Source organism: Schistosoma mansoni, assembly GCF_000237925.1.
Source record: "Schistosoma mansoni, WGS project CABG00000000 data, supercontig 0013, strain Puerto Rico, whole genome shotgun sequence".
NCBI lineage: Eukaryota > Metazoa > Platyhelminthes > Trematoda > Strigeidida > Schistosomatidae > Schistosoma > Schistosoma mansoni.
The window spans coordinates 2,619,261-2,636,974 of NW_017386025.1; the positions used below are offsets into that span (position 1 = coordinate 2,619,261).

General features: G+C 38.4%; 1 protein-coding gene across 2 annotated transcripts; it reads left to right on the forward strand.

The window, feature by feature from the left end:
* Positions 1 to 8,004: 8,004 nt before the first annotated feature.
* On the forward strand, positions 8,005 to 16,446 carry Smp_097790.1 (hypothetical protein; the record flags this gene model as incomplete). Of its 2 annotated transcripts, XM_018790905.1 has the most annotated exons (4): positions 8,005 to 8,246; positions 10,928 to 11,414; positions 13,909 to 14,660; positions 16,090 to 16,446. In XM_018790905.1, 2 exons carry the CDS (start codon positions 11,013 to 11,015, stop codon positions 14,488 to 14,490), a joined length of 984 nt encoding a protein of 327 aa, XP_018645917.1. In that variant the 3' UTR covers positions 14,491 to 14,660; positions 16,090 to 16,446. The 2 variants fall into 2 exon arrangements, with proteins under 2 accessions (XP_018645917.1, XP_018645918.1); XM_018790904.1 differs by lacking the exon at positions 8,005 to 8,246 and having other exon boundaries at positions 11,013 to 11,414; positions 13,909 to 14,424.
* Positions 16,447 to 17,714: the final 1,268 nt, after the last annotated feature.

Consider the following 17,714-nt stretch of genomic DNA (forward strand, 5'->3'; position numbering starts at 1 on the left):
AACTGAATAGCAACACTAAGAATCGAAGACAACCATACTTTAGGGCCATTTATATATATATATATATATGTATATATATATATATAGCTTCTGTGTCTACTGCAGAGGGCTCAACTGTTTGCTTCTACTTTAGACCTCAAGATTCTCCTAATCTGAGGCTTGTGTTTGTGTTGGTTGTCATATGTCGCTTAGCGTAGTAAATGTAAGTGCATTTTGCGCTCTTTTCAAATCGTCGACTTACCTTTTCCTTTGTTCTTCTCTTTTGAACTCCTCATAAGTCATATACTGACGAAAGCTTCACCTGCACCTGTACAGGACTTTCCGAAGTGGACCTTAGTGCTGACCTGGTGCTCCGTAAACTGCAGCATATAAGAAATGACACTTCTCCCGGTCGGGATGTGGTTCATTCTGCTGTACTGAGGGAAGCAGCTTCTATCCTGGCATCACCACTTAGCGTGATGTTTACACACTCGCTAAGCAGAGGCAAACTACCGGAAATTTGGAAGCTGGCTCACATCATCCCAATTTTCAAAGGAGGTCGACGCAGTGAACCCTCAATCTACCGACCAGTGTCCCTTCTCTTCATACCTTCTAAAATTATGGAGTCCCTAATTTACGACGGTATGCAAAAATACTTATCACCCTTAAAGGTCTTCTCACCTCAACAGCATGGTTTCAGAAAAGGTCATTCTTGTATGACCAACCTGCCGACTGCGGTGGATAGATGGACAACCATCGTTGATCGCAAGGGGAAGGTTGGCGTCATTTACCTGGATTTCTGAAAAGCTTTCCATAGGGTCAACCACGTATGTCTTATCAATAAGCTTAGATGACTGGTTATCAAACCCCCTTTGATTGACTGGCTCGCTTCATATCTAGAAAACTGACATTTTAAGGTTAGGGTTAACTTCGCTCTCTCTCTCAGGCTATGGAATGTCCTAGTGGGGTCCCCCAGGGCTCAATACTAGGACCTCTTCTCTTCTTGATTTACATTAATGATCTTCCTCAACAAGTTTCATCTGACTTATTGCTTTTTGCTGATGGTGTCAAACTTTGGAGAGAGATATGTAACCATAAGGATATACTAGCACTTCAGGAGGACCTCACCCGACTTCAAAGTTAGGCAGACGACAACGGACTTAACTTCAACACTTCAAAGTGCAAGGTAGTCCATCTGAGACATGTTGCAGACTATAGTTGTAACTTAGTAAACTCCTCTCTAGAAGTTTCCCAAGTCGAAAGAGGTTTAGGAGTGTTGGTACCCTACGACCTGAAGTCGTACGCTAACTGTGACAAAAACACCTTCCAAGCAAACCTTGGGCTGGTAACATTGAAGCGCATTTTTGGCCAGTTTGACGGTAGAACCTTCCATATAATCTTCAACAGTTTTATTCGTCCCCATTTAGAGTACGGAACCATAGTATTTCCTCACTCACTCCAAAAGGATAAGGACACTCTGAAACGTATCCAACGTCGAGCCACGAAATCAGTTCGGGGACTCAAATTCAAACCTTATGAAGAGCGCCTCAAATCACTTAACCTTTACCCGTTATAGTACAGGAGTTTTAGAGGTGACATTCTTATGACTTACAGTATCCTTACCACTTCTGGTCATCCACTTAAACATCTACTTAAGCTTAGTCATAACACTAACCTACGAGGTAACACCCAGAAACTGAAGACCCAACACAGCAGAACTGACTGTAGACACAACTTCTACTCTGTAGGAGTTGTCAAATGCTAGAATTCGCTGCCGACTAAGGTAGTCTAAGCGACTTCCCGGGAGTCTTTTAAGAGGAAACTTGACCTATTCTTAAGGACTAAGCGTAACATCTTAATCATTATTATTATTATTAATGGCTTTATTCAATATTATAATCTGATACAATATAGAATTCTCAGCACGAGTTATTTCAACAAGTTTTTACCAAAAAAAAACAAAAAAACCTAAAAAAACAAACAAAAAAAAACAGAAAAGGAATGAAAAAGGTTTCAGAAAAACTGAGTTTATACAAATTATCAAATTTGAAACATGCTTAAGAAGACAGGTTATTTACTAGGTCAACTCTAACAGTCTGTTCGTCACAAAGTAAATTTACTAAGTAAGGTATTACAGAACTTTTATAGATTTGCTTGCGTGCATGGATTTCAATGTATTTACGTCTCGTTCTACCAGAAGATATACAAGGAGAAAGATCTGAATGAAGTGGATGGTTAGTATCTGATAAGATAACACCTGCTAGGAGTTTGCAGGACTTAAGATGTCTATCCACAAGCATATAATTAATGACCTCAAAAGATTCACTACACACCTTGCAAACTGCCTTCAGCACTCTCCGTAAAACAGCAAAGTCTTTTCTCAAAAGCCCGGGAAAGAATAATGGAGAACAGTAAAGAATAATAGGTAATATGCAGGAATTTACAAATTGTAAGAGTAAATGGCGAGTAATCCCAAAAGCATTCAGCCTCTTTATGTAGTAAGTCAAACAGTAAACTTTTTTCGATAACAGTAAAACATGAGAAGACCAAGAAAGATCAGAGGAAAAATTAACACCAAGATATTTGACCTTCGACACTGTGTTTATTAAGGAGTCTCCGATGGCACAAGCATTATGTGTTCCCAAAATAGAGTGTAGGTTCTGTTCATGTCTCAAGCTAAAATTAACAGCTTGACATTTAGGTGGATTGAGTAAGAGACCATTACCAACAGACCACCTTTCAATACGAGATAAAAACTCATTCATTTCTATGGGATGTAAGGAGGTAGAAATCAGCATACATACAGCGAGGTCGTCCGCATATTTTACAAAAGTGTTTTCCGTGGAAGATGGCAGATCACACAGAAAAAAAGAGAAGAGCAAAGGTGAAAGAACAGCTCCTTGTGGCACACCTACATTAGACAGTAGAGATGTTGAACACTTTCCTTCAAATACAGTGTACTGTTCTCTTCCAGAAAGGTAGGAACATAGCCAATCGGTTATCCAGCTGTCAGTGTCGACGCTGATCAGCATGTTAAGTAAGAGGTGTCTTGGAATAGAATCAAAAGCAGAAGTAAAGTCCAGGAAAGCGCATCTAACATACTTCTTACCCTTTTCCAACCCGAACACTATATTGTGATGCAGAACAGCAACGGCATCTAATGTGCCTCTTTTGCATTTGTAAGCAAACTGATATGGATCATAGTACTCTTTTATTGCAGGTTGAAGTGGTTGTATCAGTAATTTTTTTATTCTTTTAAGGAAAGGTGAAGTTATTGCAATGAGTCTAAGTTTCGCATTTTTATCACCAGAAGCTTTCTTTGGTATAGGGATTATCTTTATCTTTCTCCACATTTTCGGTAAGACATTAGTTGAGAAGGATCTGTTAAAGATATTCGTTAATGGATAACATAAAACATCAGCACATTTTTTATAAAGGAGGTTTGGGATACCATCAGGTTCTAAACATTGGGATCAATTAAGTGACTGGAGACATTTTCGGACATCATTTTTAGTGAAACTGGAAACACAAATATTCTTCAGACCCTTGGATATAGGGAGCATGATGTCAGATGACTGACGTATAAAGGACTTATTTAAGTCACAAACATTCAGCTGGTTATCGCTTCTAGTCTTCCTGTTCCCTGTAATTTCTTTAAAGAGTTTCCACATACTTGGAGAGCTTTTACAAGATAGGAGTTTTTGAGTAAACACAGAGTTGAGACGTCTAATCTCTAGGTTTATTTGACCATTTAACTTCATTAGTATTTTTCTTCTTGTACATCCATTCTTTCATCCTCCGTAGTAGTTTTAGTTGTGGAGATGTAAGTCGATCAAAACTTAAAAAGGTTTCGGTAGGACAGCAAATATCAAAACAGAACTTAAGATAACAGGTGATAACATCAGTTGTGTTTTCTATTGAGTCATCTGTAAATAATTCCCAGTTGGTCGTACGAAACATGTATTTTAGATTTTGTAAATTTCCTTCTGAGTAATTCATGTATATTACTTTTTTGGTATGGTGTATGTGTGTACTCTTTCCATGTTTACCATATACTTTAGGTAGAACACGAATTATACAGTGATCCGAGCTGGACAATGGAGCACGTTTGCGAGTCACATAGGTACCCACATCATTAATGAAAACCAAGTCTAGATGAGCATTCAAACGAGTAGGAAAATCTACTACATTTAGGTGACCTAGTGATGTAAGGAAGCTACAGTCACATGAATTGAAATCACCACATACAATTGAAAGTGAATCACTGAAGGCAGTAACGGCGAATTCAGTAAATTTATCAGCGAAGACAGATAGCGCAGATGATGTGCAGTCTGGAGTCATGTAGATATTGGTAACATAAATACATTTGTATTTATTTAGGTGTTTTGGACGGCACCTTAAAGTTAGACTGTCAACAAAGTCATTTGAAAACTTGAAACAGGCAAAAGTAGATCGACACCAGTTAACGTTCACAAAAGTAGCTACTCCGCCACCACAGGTCTTTTTATTGTTTAATCGATCCTGACGATAGATATTAAAATCATGTAATGATACTAAGCAATCATCCTGTAAGTCAGTTAACTAAGATTCTTGAATGGTGATGACACCACAATTATTATGAGTTATCAATTTCTTTTTTTCCTATTATCGTTAAAACACCTAGGTTCTTGCATGGATGTAATGATGATCTACTGCTACTAGATACGGAAGCCCGTTAAGCGAAAGCTTCTTCTATTCCGTCCACAACCATTTGAAGATACTCTACATGCTTCCCTAGCATGAAAAGTATTTTCTGACTGAATGCGAACCGCTAAACCTACTATATCATTTTTTCTTTTATACTTTTGTACCCAAAATCCATACAAGTCAGACGTGAGCTGTTACAATATCCGGCCACGAAGATATTGAGTATTGAATCTGAAGGTCATTTTTGGGGGGTCGGGTGAATAACATAGTCGACTGATGGTAAGAGTTGGTGTGATGTATCCTCAATTGTAACTAGTTACGAGATCAAGTCTGCTAAATTGTCAGTATACATACTGACAGTCTCCTGTTTAGAAATCTAAGCTCTTAATTTTATAGTGTGCACAATCACACCATGATTGACTAATGAATACCAAATAATACCCGCTGCTTACCATTAGCGACTTAATCTTAGAAAATGGACACAGATTAAAGGGTTCAGGAGTCTTTCTCCGTAAGGACTTACAGTTGGCGGACCGTGTAAAAAAACGGGAAGCCTAAAAAGAACTACAGCTCAGATTAGACGCTGGCGAAAAAGACCTGAAAATTGTAAATTTTCGGGTTGTGAGGCTTCGACAGAGGATGATGCCGAAGCCACTCTAAGCGAAGCACGAGGCCACTTAAGTAGGCTTCGGATCTGTTATACCAATGCCCGGAGCTTACTCAATAAGCTACCGGAACTAGGTGTACAGATTGACTCAACTAGGCCAGACATAATCGCAGTCACATAAACATAGCTGACGCCGTCTATAGATAGTAGGGAACTTGATTTTGAGGGTTTTACATTAGTAAGGGCCGATAGAATACAAACACGTAAAGGAAGGGGAGTAGCTCTATTCATTAGGAATGCTATTCCATTCACCATTATCGACAGTGTATCCCGTGAGAGTGGGACGTATGAATTAGTTAGCTGCCGCCTGAAATTCAGGGGACAAGAGTTGCTGCTTAGTTTGATCTATCGCAGTCCAAACTGTGAGGTAAACGAGGTCCTGCTAAGCAGTCTCAACACTTTATCACGAAGTGATCGATGTCTAGTCCTAGGGGACTTTAATGCATCCATGGTGGACTGGGGAAACCTGCGGACTGAATCGTCAACAAATTCCTTCGAACAGGAACTAGTTGATGCGGTAGTCACATGTGCCCTAGTGCAACACGTGAAGGAAGCAACTAGGTACAACCCGGGTTCTGCATCATCCCTACTAGATATTATATTAACTCATTATGAGGATGACGTTGCAAACCTGGATTACATGCCACCCCTAGGCAAAAGTGATCATGCAGTTTTAACCTTTGACTTCCATATAACTGTCGATCACGAGCACGCCTCAGCTCAATCCAGACCTAACGTCTGGAAAGCCAACATACCAGACATCATGAAATCAGCATCATCAGTAGATTGGAAAATAGACCCAGAGTCATCAATCGAAACGGCTTGGGACGTATTCCGGAATTTATACTTAAAAGTTACCGCCCCCACATCCCTTGGACTACACCTAAGGGGCCGAGAAACTCCCCACCGTGGTTCAGTAGAGAGGTTCGCATCCTTCTCCGTAAAAGAAGGAAAATGTGGGATAGATTTAGGTTACTGAGGACTGATGAGGCAAAATCTCAGTATCAAAAGGCTCGAAATACCTGTGCCTCGACCCTCCGTAAGTCCAGAAATCTGTACGAAGAGAAAATCATTAAGGAATCCATAGAATGCCCTAAACGCTTGTATTCGTATATAAACCAAAGGGCAAAAAGAAGAAGAAATGTTCCTTCCCTATGGGGAGACAGTACTGCCTCATCACTAGTAGAGGACGACTTTGGCAAAGCTCAAGTATTCTCCAAATAATTTACCAATGTATACACCATAGAAACACCCTTCTCACCAGTCCATGAAAATCCCCCCACACAAGCACTGGACAGCGTGACCATTAAAGAACTCGATGTCCTTGGTCTGCTAGTTAAGCTTGACATAGGTAAATCCACTGGACTCGATTAACTGCATCCTAGGTTACTAAAGGAATTAGCTAACTTTGTTGCGAACCCTTTAAGTGTATATTTTAATCTATCCGTAACCCAGGGTCGTCTACCAAAAGACTGAAAGAACGCCATAGTAAGTTCAGTCTTCAAAACAGGTACAAAACGTAAGCCTGAGAATTACCGACCAATTAGCCTAACTATTGTGGTTGTTAAAATCTTAGAAAAGATTATTCGGAAGGAGCTGTTAAAGTATCTCGATGAAAACCGGATCCTCTCCGAAAAGCAGCATGGTTTTAGAACAGGTTACTCTTGTCTCACAAACTTATTAGTCGCTCGTGAAAGCTGGTGCGCTCTTAAGGACCAAAAATTACCTATAGACGTAGATTACATCGATTTCAGCAAAGCTTTCGACAAAGTTCCGCATAACCGGCTGTTATATAAGCTAAGGAATGTCGGGATTGAAGGCAATCTATTGATGTGGATAAAAGACTTCCTAGTTGGGCGTCAACAAAGAGTAAGGGTGAACTCCAAGTTGTCTAGCTTGGAAACTGTGCTTAGTGGAGTCCCCAGGGTACAGTTTTGGGGCCAGTGTTATTCCTCCTGTACGTAAATGACCTCCCTCGTCTACTATCGTCATCGGTCTTACTCTATGCTGACGATGTCAAGATATGGAGAGTGATACAAAGCAAGGGCGATAGCTTAGAACTTCAAAACGACCTGGAGAGATTATCCGAATGGTCCCAAACCTGGCAATTGCCGATAAACACTTCCAAGTGTATTGTGATGCATATTGGCCACCAGGGTACAGATACATACACGATGAATAACACTGAGTTACCTATTGTTCAGGCACACAATGACTTAGGCGTCATCGTTAGTCAAGACTTAAAGACTACTGCACACTGCCGTGCAATAGCCGCCAAAGGTTTTAGGACTTTATGGTCCATACGCAGGGCTTTTAGGCATGTTGACGCTAAAACGTTTCTGACTTTGTATACAGTGTTCGTGCGCCCTAAACTTGAGTACTGCATACAAGCAGCTAGCCCCTGCCTAAAAAAGACAGTGAACTCTTGGAAAGGGTTCAGAGAACAGCAACTAGGCTAATTCCCGGAATAGCGAAGCTCCCGTATGGTACTAGACTGACCAAGCTAAACCTATTCCCGCTGTCATATGGAAGGATCAGAGGCGACTTTATTACAGTTTTCAAATTGCTTAATGACAAATTTGCACCTGATATGCCCTCATTTTTCTTGTCTTCCAAAACAGAAAATCTACGAGGACACTCCAAAAAATTTCACAAGCCCAGAACGAATTACTTGTCAGCTGACTACCGACTTTCCCATCGAATAATCAACGAGTGGAATTCATTACCTCAGCACGTGGTTAAGGCTCCATTCGTCGACTCCTTCAAAAGAAAGTTGGATCAGCTGAGAGATCATCATTGCCAGGACTAACACAGGCCATCAAGCCTCCTGTCCTTTCCAAACTGAAACTGATCTATCAAAGTTCGTTTTAGACAGATCATGTGTGGTCATGTGGTCGTAGTTCAATTTGTGATTGTGAGTACTTAAGAAACCAACTTTTATGAAATATCGACTTTTCTATCGAAGATGTAGAACGAAATATTGTTTAATTTGCCACGGCATTCACACACACAACGCTAGCACACACTATACAAAATTTAATTATATGTGTTTTGTGCATAATCCTAATTAGGATTACTTTGAGTAATGTAGAGTCGGTTACATATGTGTAGTACAATATTTCGTTGGGTAAATATTACTTTCCGTAGAACGTACTGGTCCTAAATGATTTATTCACCCGTTGACACACCACACTCCCTATAATTCATCCTCAAAACGTTACCGGGTTTTAGAAAGTATTCAATGGCCCGAGCACCAAAAATGCTTATATGATGGCTAAGTCTACTAAAAGAAACAAGTAACGACTGAGTTATAAAGTGTGAATAAGCTATTTAGTGTGTAAGAATTGTTTCATTAGGAGGAAGCGGGAGATTCTTGAAGTGGTCTTCATGTAATGTTTTCTATGAATACTTTTCGTTTGCAGTAGATATATTGAATATCCACTAAAAGAGTTCTTTCAATAGAGTTGGTGTTCCGGACACGTGTTTTGATAAACGGATTTTAATTCCCACCAATGTCGTTCTAGAATGCATAATGTGCAACTTCTGTTTCTTTCACTCTTATGTTGGATATCTTACCTCATTCGTAGCATTGTCACAATATTTTCTCTCGTATATCTAGTCTATATGTCATAAAGATAATTTTGAATAAATGAGCAAAATGATCTGCTTTTTCCTGAGTACGACCACTGTTAACTAGAGCTTTTTCTTTTCCAAGGCGCTCCCGTGCGGCTTCGCTTTTATGACCATAGGGAGATACTGCTTACTTGGGCCAGGGGACATTTGTCCCAAACTATATTATTAACGCTTGTTTGTCTGCTCACTGTCTTTGCGTCGAGGTGTGTGAAGATTAATACTAAATGTTAGGTTCGTTATCTAAGCCGGTTCGGTGAATCTGAAGGATCTACTTCAATAAATTGTAAGAACCTCTGTTATATCCTAGTGATAATTAAAGTACGAGTAACTTCCGGGACCTGTTAATGGACTATTATCCTATATATATTCTTATTGTATAACTATTGAGTAATTATATCTATATTCATCTTATAAGCTTTATTTTGACCTACGGATTATTATTATATGAATTACGTTCACAGCCACATTTAGCTTGATCTTGTACAAATATTATTTTCTATTTTATGGTGTGATGCGGTCTGTCTATCTGGTATATAAACAGAGTATGCTTGAAATAAATGATTCGCATAGCAGAAGCTGCAATCGGTGTTCTGGACTCAATTGGAAGGGGTAGGCGGACAAGGGACCAATAAGGACGCTAGACTGCTCATACCAGTTGAAGGCCATTGATTTGGTACAGTGTTAAGATTAGACGAGTCGTATTCCGATTGGTGGATAATTCATGTGATAAAAAGCCGGACATAAAATCATAACGATTTGGATACGGTCCTATTTTTTATAAAGTCACAACAACCTTGATGCTGAACTTGTAGTCTAATTGACTCCAAATCCTGGACTTAATAGTTCCGAGCACGATAATGGCGACTGTATTCTACAACTTTGTGCAAACCACAACCCATTTCTGTCTAAACCCAATTCCAGAGAAATTAACCCACGGTATGCTATCTAACATTCGCTTGCGAACCAAGCATATACTCAAATGTATCGTATTGCAGTAAGTTACCAGTGTCACGACTGTCCATGGGCTGGAGGTAAGTCATCTTGGCCCGGTACTTTGGAGTTCCTTGCGGACTTCCGCCTCATTTGGTGGATCAGTCGTCACAAGCCGTGGAGGGAAGGACATTTAAAGCGATGTTACCGGGGCAGTAGACCAGTTGAGCTGCTCCTCAAAAACTGCCCATCGTCCAAGACGTCCATAGATGTTAGTGATTGACATCCCATCATCTCAGATTGTTTCACTCACACCAGACTTGTTGCTGCCAAGGACTTGGATCAGTTGAAAGAGCTTCCGACAGTTATTAGATGCAGCTGCTACTTCCAACTCATTAGCACGCTCTGACCACCAGACTTCTCGGTCCTTACGCAATTAATGTGATTTGTCTGAACGTTAGTTAAGTCAATAATAATATTTCCAGTAGTAATTGTCATTTGATTTGTGTGTAGGCTGTAATACTGCACGGGTGCTCAAACCGAACCAGGTGGTTTCCTTTAGGGGCCACACTCGGAGCCTTTAACCTTAAGGTCTAATCTACAAGGCAGTGGAGTAACGTAAGGTGATTCATTCCCATGGTAACGGGTGACCAACAATAGGTTCATACGCCATTTGTTCCTTCAGGACACTGGAGCCCATGTGCACCAACCCCTCTATGTGGATCCACTAACCCGGTTAAAGTACCGAACATTCGTTTTTCGTCCTCTCAATTTCGTAAACAATACCCCCGCCAAGTATCAGATTACATAAAATGTAGTTGCCCTAACTAGAATTAAGTGTTTTGTTAGTACCAGAATTGTGGGTCGTAGGGAATTGTGTAGTAAAATTCAAATAATTCTTGTGTTTTAGCTTTACTCACCACATTTTTTGTGCATATTAAATAGTTTTGTTATATCTACGGTCAGTACTATGCATTCTACAACGTTGTATTCCACACACTGAACCTCAACATATGTTCACAATACTTTTAGATATACAACCCTTTCAGTTTAATTCAACTTTATTTCCCTTTCGGGTGGCAAAAAGAAAGGAGAACAATATTCTAAGAAAAATGAAATGAGCACGAAACAGTGTACCCTTGCGTCTAAAGCAAACAAACCTGCTGAGTGGATAGCATGTGATAAAGTTGTCGTTCGTGATCAAGTTCGTTGGCAATCACTCACTTCAGTCAAACCATTTGTATACCATCCCAAGACCCAGAAACCAACTGCGTCTGTTTATCCTACACCACCTGTTAAACCGAATTCTTCGACTCATACTTCGTTTAGTCCCATAAGGAAAGCAGATAAAGAAGCTCAAACAGATAATAATCATACTATTATATTTAACATCGAAGATATAATCAGAGCTCAGCGTAATTTAGCATCTACCAATCAAAATTCACTACATCTATCGTCTTCTGATGGTAAGGATGACGATAAAGAGTCACTTCAGAAGGAGTTGGAATTACAACAAAGAGTAAGCAATTTCTATTTCTTTATTTACTCTGAAATATCGGATTCTTAATAGTTTGTAAATACATATAGTTCCAACGTAAATTGGTTCCCGATTAATTTCGTATACTTTCTCAAAAATCCTATTGTGTAACTAGGTTCATCTAACAACTCAATATTTCACGTTGGGTACAAAATATATTCGGTACATAAAAGTGATTGGACGAATAGTGTGGATTTGATTTGTTAGTCAAATGATTAAATGAATTGGTATGCCGTCCAATAATCTTACAGGGAGCACTAGTCCGCTCAAAATTACATATACACTTTCCTGACAAGTCTTAACTGTCACCAAACCTAGGTCCAGAGTTTTGTATTGATTATCTCGAACCACCCAACATCAAAACATAGGCCAGACTAGCGACCACATTGCAATCTAATCAATAGAATTTCATCATAAGCAACATTAGGGGACGTTATTATTATTATTAGCTTTATTCATTACTATATTTTTGGTACAATATAGGATTCTTAGCACAAAGTATTTCAACAAGTTTCCGTTTCTTACTTCTCGGTCAATCCTGACGATAAATATTGAGTGGTTGTCAGCTAGAAGTAAGCAGTCCAGGAATCGACATCTGAATAATGTACATTCTTTTCGCTGCATATTGCCAGCAACTACAATGTATCTGATTGAAATTTTTGGAACTTGTATAGCGGAAGGTTGTAAACTTTTCATAAACGCACCTTAATAAGTTGTATGAATAATAAACATAATGATTTGGAAACAGGTAGCTCAGATGTTCGAGCAGGCCGCCACTGAGGATTAGATAAATATCGTATAATATAAACCTCGAAATCTACACACATTGGTTCTAACTTGGTGCCTCATCAAATTCAGAATTAAAATAATTTGCAACCACATATCTATTTTAATAATTCGAATGACTGTATTTAGTATTCGATTGATTGATTTAGTCATAAACTATACACTTACATATTATTGGTGGTTTAGAGTGGGAATTTTTCGGTTAACAGCCGTGGTAAATCAAAAAGTGCCTTGTTCCACTGTTCACCTTGTTTTCAATCGGCTCTTTAGAAATTTATCAACGCAAATTTTCAAATATTTTGTTTGATCCAAGTAAACCTGGTGATCAGCGCTACAAAGTTAATACAACAAATTTGCTCATTTGATTGCTCAACTACTTCTTGTCAGGAAATTCATATTCTTTATATTGTTACACAAATTGGTTGCTAAGAGTTTTCTGATCAGGAAACAGATGTGTATATCAACGTTACATACTGTTTAACACTTAATCATAATATATACCTGTATGAGTTTTTAAAAATCGAGACTCATTTAATTTATCACTTCAAAGATATTGACGTCCATTTGCGACTAGAAAAATATCAAAATTATACAAGTTTATGCTCATTTTTCAGACAATCGTTCGGGATTATTTTATTTATGTAAATCTCTTTAATTTTATAGGCTGTAGTTCCACTTTTCTGTAGTTTTGTTTCTTTAACGGTCTAACAAGTGATTGTGTATCGGATTGTCAGTGGAGACAACAACATTTATTACAACTTATAGACACATCCAACCAGTGATTCTTAATCTAGGACACTTAATGAGCGCCTTTAGTTTTATTACTAACGATTGTAAAATTTAATTTTGTATCTATTGATTATTCAGTAAATCTTCTAATGAAGTGTTTCCACGAATAATCAATCAATAGTAGTGGGAAAATGTGTAAATATAAGAATACTTACTGCGTACAATTAAAATAATATTGAATTTTGAGGCAAACTTAATTGATCAAATTGTACTTGTCATAGTACGCATTTGATCATTGTTAGTGGTATTTTATTTACAAAACTTAATCTTTTCGTGTGGAAAAAAGTGTAACAATTATTCCCAATTATTTTGTTTATATAAATTGATTTTATTCAAATAGTAGTTTAGTCAAAGTCAGGAGATATATAAGTGGACTGATTTTAGTTTTTGAAATTCAGGGTCTGTAAACAGCATTTTAATTTACGAATCTAGAGTTCAACATCATTACGCAACGTTTCCAACACTAATTGTTGTAGAATATCACTTATTTGGGCAGTGATTTTCCAGGTAGTTATTAACTAGCCTCATGGATTGGTACTGAGTTTTTTCTAGGTTATAATGATTTTTATCACATTCTAGCCTGATTTAGAGTTAGGATATCATTCCTTGGATTTATTCATTGTCTCCCCTAAGAGAAATTATAGATATCTGTTACATGCTCCATCTAATAAGGCGTTCTCTGTTTTATTGTTGATTGAGACAGTATACTTTTCGCACAAGCTACTCTATGATACTATCTCAGGTTTATGAGGTAGCTGAGTGGTGTTCTCATTATTATTGTCCACAAAATTGAAAATACTTTGACCTAAACCGTGGGGTTTCAAATTGTTTTTCTTTGTACATAAACTTGTAACGAAGACTTCTCTTATTTTATAGTTCACCATTCTTCATTTCTCTTCAGATTAATACCGACTTGAAAAACTTATTGGTATCTGCTTTGTCTGGTAATTTAAATGTGGCTCAACAGCTAATCGATTTAATGAGTAGCAATGCATACCTTTGTGGTCAAAGTGAAGGTTTAGCCCGTCAGAAATCTCTTCTGCAAGAAGCCGCCGACACAGCCGAAATCGTAGCTGATGTATGGCAGACAAAATGTATTGCTAGTCGTGCTGTAGCAGGTGAAGCCGCTAAACATGCTACCATGTCAGTGCACCAGGCACATTTAGCTCGACACGCGCTGGCGCATCTTCTTGGTGAACGTGCACAAATCCGTCGATATCTAAGTCAAGCAATCCCTTTGTTGTCCGATTATTGTAATAAACACGATATTAAATTAAATAAACTGACTAATCAAACATGTAGCACACTAAGCTTGGCATCACTGTGTTTTGATTTGGCTTTAGAGATATCACCGAATACTAGTATCCAACCAATGTATTGCTCTTCTGATACACTTGGTGAAGAGTTGGCACAATATGTAAGTGGTCGTTTTTTATTCCTGTACAATTTTTTTTCAACTTTAATCAAAGCACTTGTATTTTAGTTGGTAAGAATTAAAATCAGCCAGCAAAGTATTTGGTACCTATGAACAAAGAGATCTTTCAGATTTGGAAAACTATTAAATACTCCCTGAACACGGTTTCGCTCTCATCTTGTTTTATTGGTTCGAAAATATGGCAAAAGACATTAGTTGACTACTACTTTAGCCCCTAAGTAATTATTTACACATTATTTTATTTGGTCCATATTATATGAACATGAAAATATAATTAATAGTAGTTATTCATTCACGTACTCGTGTCTTACACAACTATTACCTAGCTATGTTGTACTTCACTGTTAGTCTAGTTGATACATGTGAACCTTCTATAACGAGATCCCCAAAGTAACATACATCAATAATTGGAAACTGTGATATGTTTCTCGGTCGAATGCACTGGCGTTCACATTCCATGTCTGAACACTTAACTGTGTCTGCTTCTCCTTTTTGACTCATGATATTTTCATTCCTTTTAATATCCTTCTGTTCCTGTCGATCTCTTTTCCCTATGATGACGTAAAGCGTGGCAACCTGGTTCATCATTCCCGTGTGCAACTTTATATGTTAGTGTCATAAAAGGCGATGGGGAAGCGCTTAGGTTGTCTTGATCCAATTTAAGCTAGGTTTAACGAAATAATACATTGTTACGGTATCATTGATCTGATATATTCGTCCAGTATTAAACTCCAGATGTTAAAAAACACATTACCACCACTGTCAATCTTAGTGTTGTCGTATCATTTAACCCACTAATTTGAAGTCGAAGTTGTCTATGTTCAGAGAAGTTGTTCACAGCCATATTAAATATTATTTTGGCATAGTCAAATACAGATCATTGTCAACTAATTATCGGATTCCTACTACGGCTTTTAGTTGATGTAACCTAAGAAGCACATGAAAGTATTTAGTTCCATTCCTAATGACTCTCGAAGCCTAATTGAGTGGTAATGTTCTTAAAAAGTTAAGATAAAACCTGCAGCAAAACAGGTCTGGTATTTTAAAGGTGACAGAATACCAGAAAATGCATTCGACAGGTCGATACTGACTCAGAGGTAATCACACTGATCGTCTGTGAACAATCCAGCCTTAGTTTTCTCAAATAAAGTACACTAGCAAACAGGTGGTCGTTACCATAAATTAGTCCGTTACGACAGATACTGACGGACTACTCGACAGGTAGTGACCCAAATAACGTCTTATTCAAAGCTGATTGAAGAACCCAGTACAGCTCATTGGTATGACAGTGACAAACAGACATCTAGTTCGATTAAAAGAAGGGTTGGAAAGAGCATTTGAAAATAAGTATCATACGCATAGTCTCCAGGTGAAAAACATTTTCATTTTTACAGCTTTGTACCACTTAAATTTCCAGTTTACTGAAGCAGAGTTTGGTCGATGATTTTAAAAAAGTGCACTGAGTAGTCAATGCTATGGTATTTTTGGTCTATCGCTATCTGCCTTCAGAAAAGTACTCGACTTAACCGTAATATTGTACTTGACCCAACCACTGACAACCTCTACTAATATCCTTATTATCACACATTTGACATGACTGCATAATATGAAATTCGGTCATTGTGTATAGTATTTTCTTTTTTCTAGGTTCTGACAAGAGTCAATAATAAGAATATTCTTAAATATGACCGTATGTTTCCCTCCACATCAACTGCTTTTGACGCTTCAACAACTGCCCTGTCTGCAATACCTCCTCTGGAAACGACTGAAACAGATGACTTACTTTCGAAAACACTTGGATTATTTCAGTCTACTGGAAAACAGAAGCATAATCTAGAATTGTTTTCTTGCTCGAAATGCGTGGGAGATGTTCTTGTAATATGATTGCAACTTTGACAAAAAAACATGGCTGATACTTTCTGAAAATAACATTTAACCTCAAATTCTTTTATACTTCATTACAGATTAATCCTAAAATAAGGTATTTATTATGGGTTTTCTCTCAACTATTTCGTTCTTGTTATGTCAGGTATGACTATCAGGGTTGGCGATGTCATTCGTCGAATCTTTTGGGCTTCTCACCACTTAACGCACATCACTATTATAACTTGATAATTAGTAATTGTAGTGTATAAACACATGCCGTTCACTAGTTGCAGTGGCATGTACCTTGAAATTCAAATACGGCCTGTATTAGAAATCACCAGTTCAGACCAATATCGAGACATTGTCGTGTATACATAAAATAGGTGCGATGCAACGCAATTAGAGCGTGTGCACTTTAGAGTTGCTACTTCGAAGCAGCCTTCTCGTTAGAGCCGAACGTTGTCGGTACAACACGTGTACCCAGTGAAGTTTTCATCTCGGAGATATCCTCTGCTTATGGCTACGTAGCTGGACATACTGCACTGAGTACTGTACCTCGGGAAAATTGTCTGTAATTTCAATCTAACTGGAATGGCTAGTAGTCACTGATATAAACTTTGTATGTTGCATTCGGTGAACCTTACGCATAGCATGTCAGTCACAACGTAGAACTTCGTACGTACGTACATCAGTTCGAGTTGCCATACCACATTAGCACAGAGATGCAGTTGTCGATTCAAATCCCGTTGTGGTAAAAGCAGTAAGAGTATAGGCATTAACGTGAAAGATTAGGGTTTGAAGATATTATTCAAGGAGTATAATCCAGTGAAATAAATTTGGAAAGAAAAAAAATATTGATATAAAGAATTCAGATTATAATTTGGGAGAGCACAAACAGTGGATGAACCTTCGCCATTGCAAACGATTTTGAGCCATGTCATTCAAGGTCTTTAACCATCAATTGCTATCATCTCGCGAATCCCAACCTACCCGCATGGCTCAGTCCAATTGTCGTTGATTTCACGGATGTGCTACGTCTTGGTTTGGCCGCCTCTAGCTTTCTTTCTACTAACTCCTACACCATAAAGCATTGCACGTCGGCGGTTGGGCATACGTAACACGTTCCGGCCATCTCAACTGATCATTAATCAATTTGCCATCCTTACCTTCCTAACAACTGTATTACTAACTCTGTGGTTCCAGGATATACGAGCAATGCTTCGAAGACACCTATGATCGAACACTAGTAGCCTACGGATATCCCCTACTCTTATCGGCAATGTCTTACTGCCATAAAGTAGGACGGAACGAACTGCTGCACAGTAAACCCATCCTTTAGTTGCTAGACGGATATCTTGCATGCGCCATAAATGACGCAAGTTGGCAAAGCTGGACGGGCCTTCTGT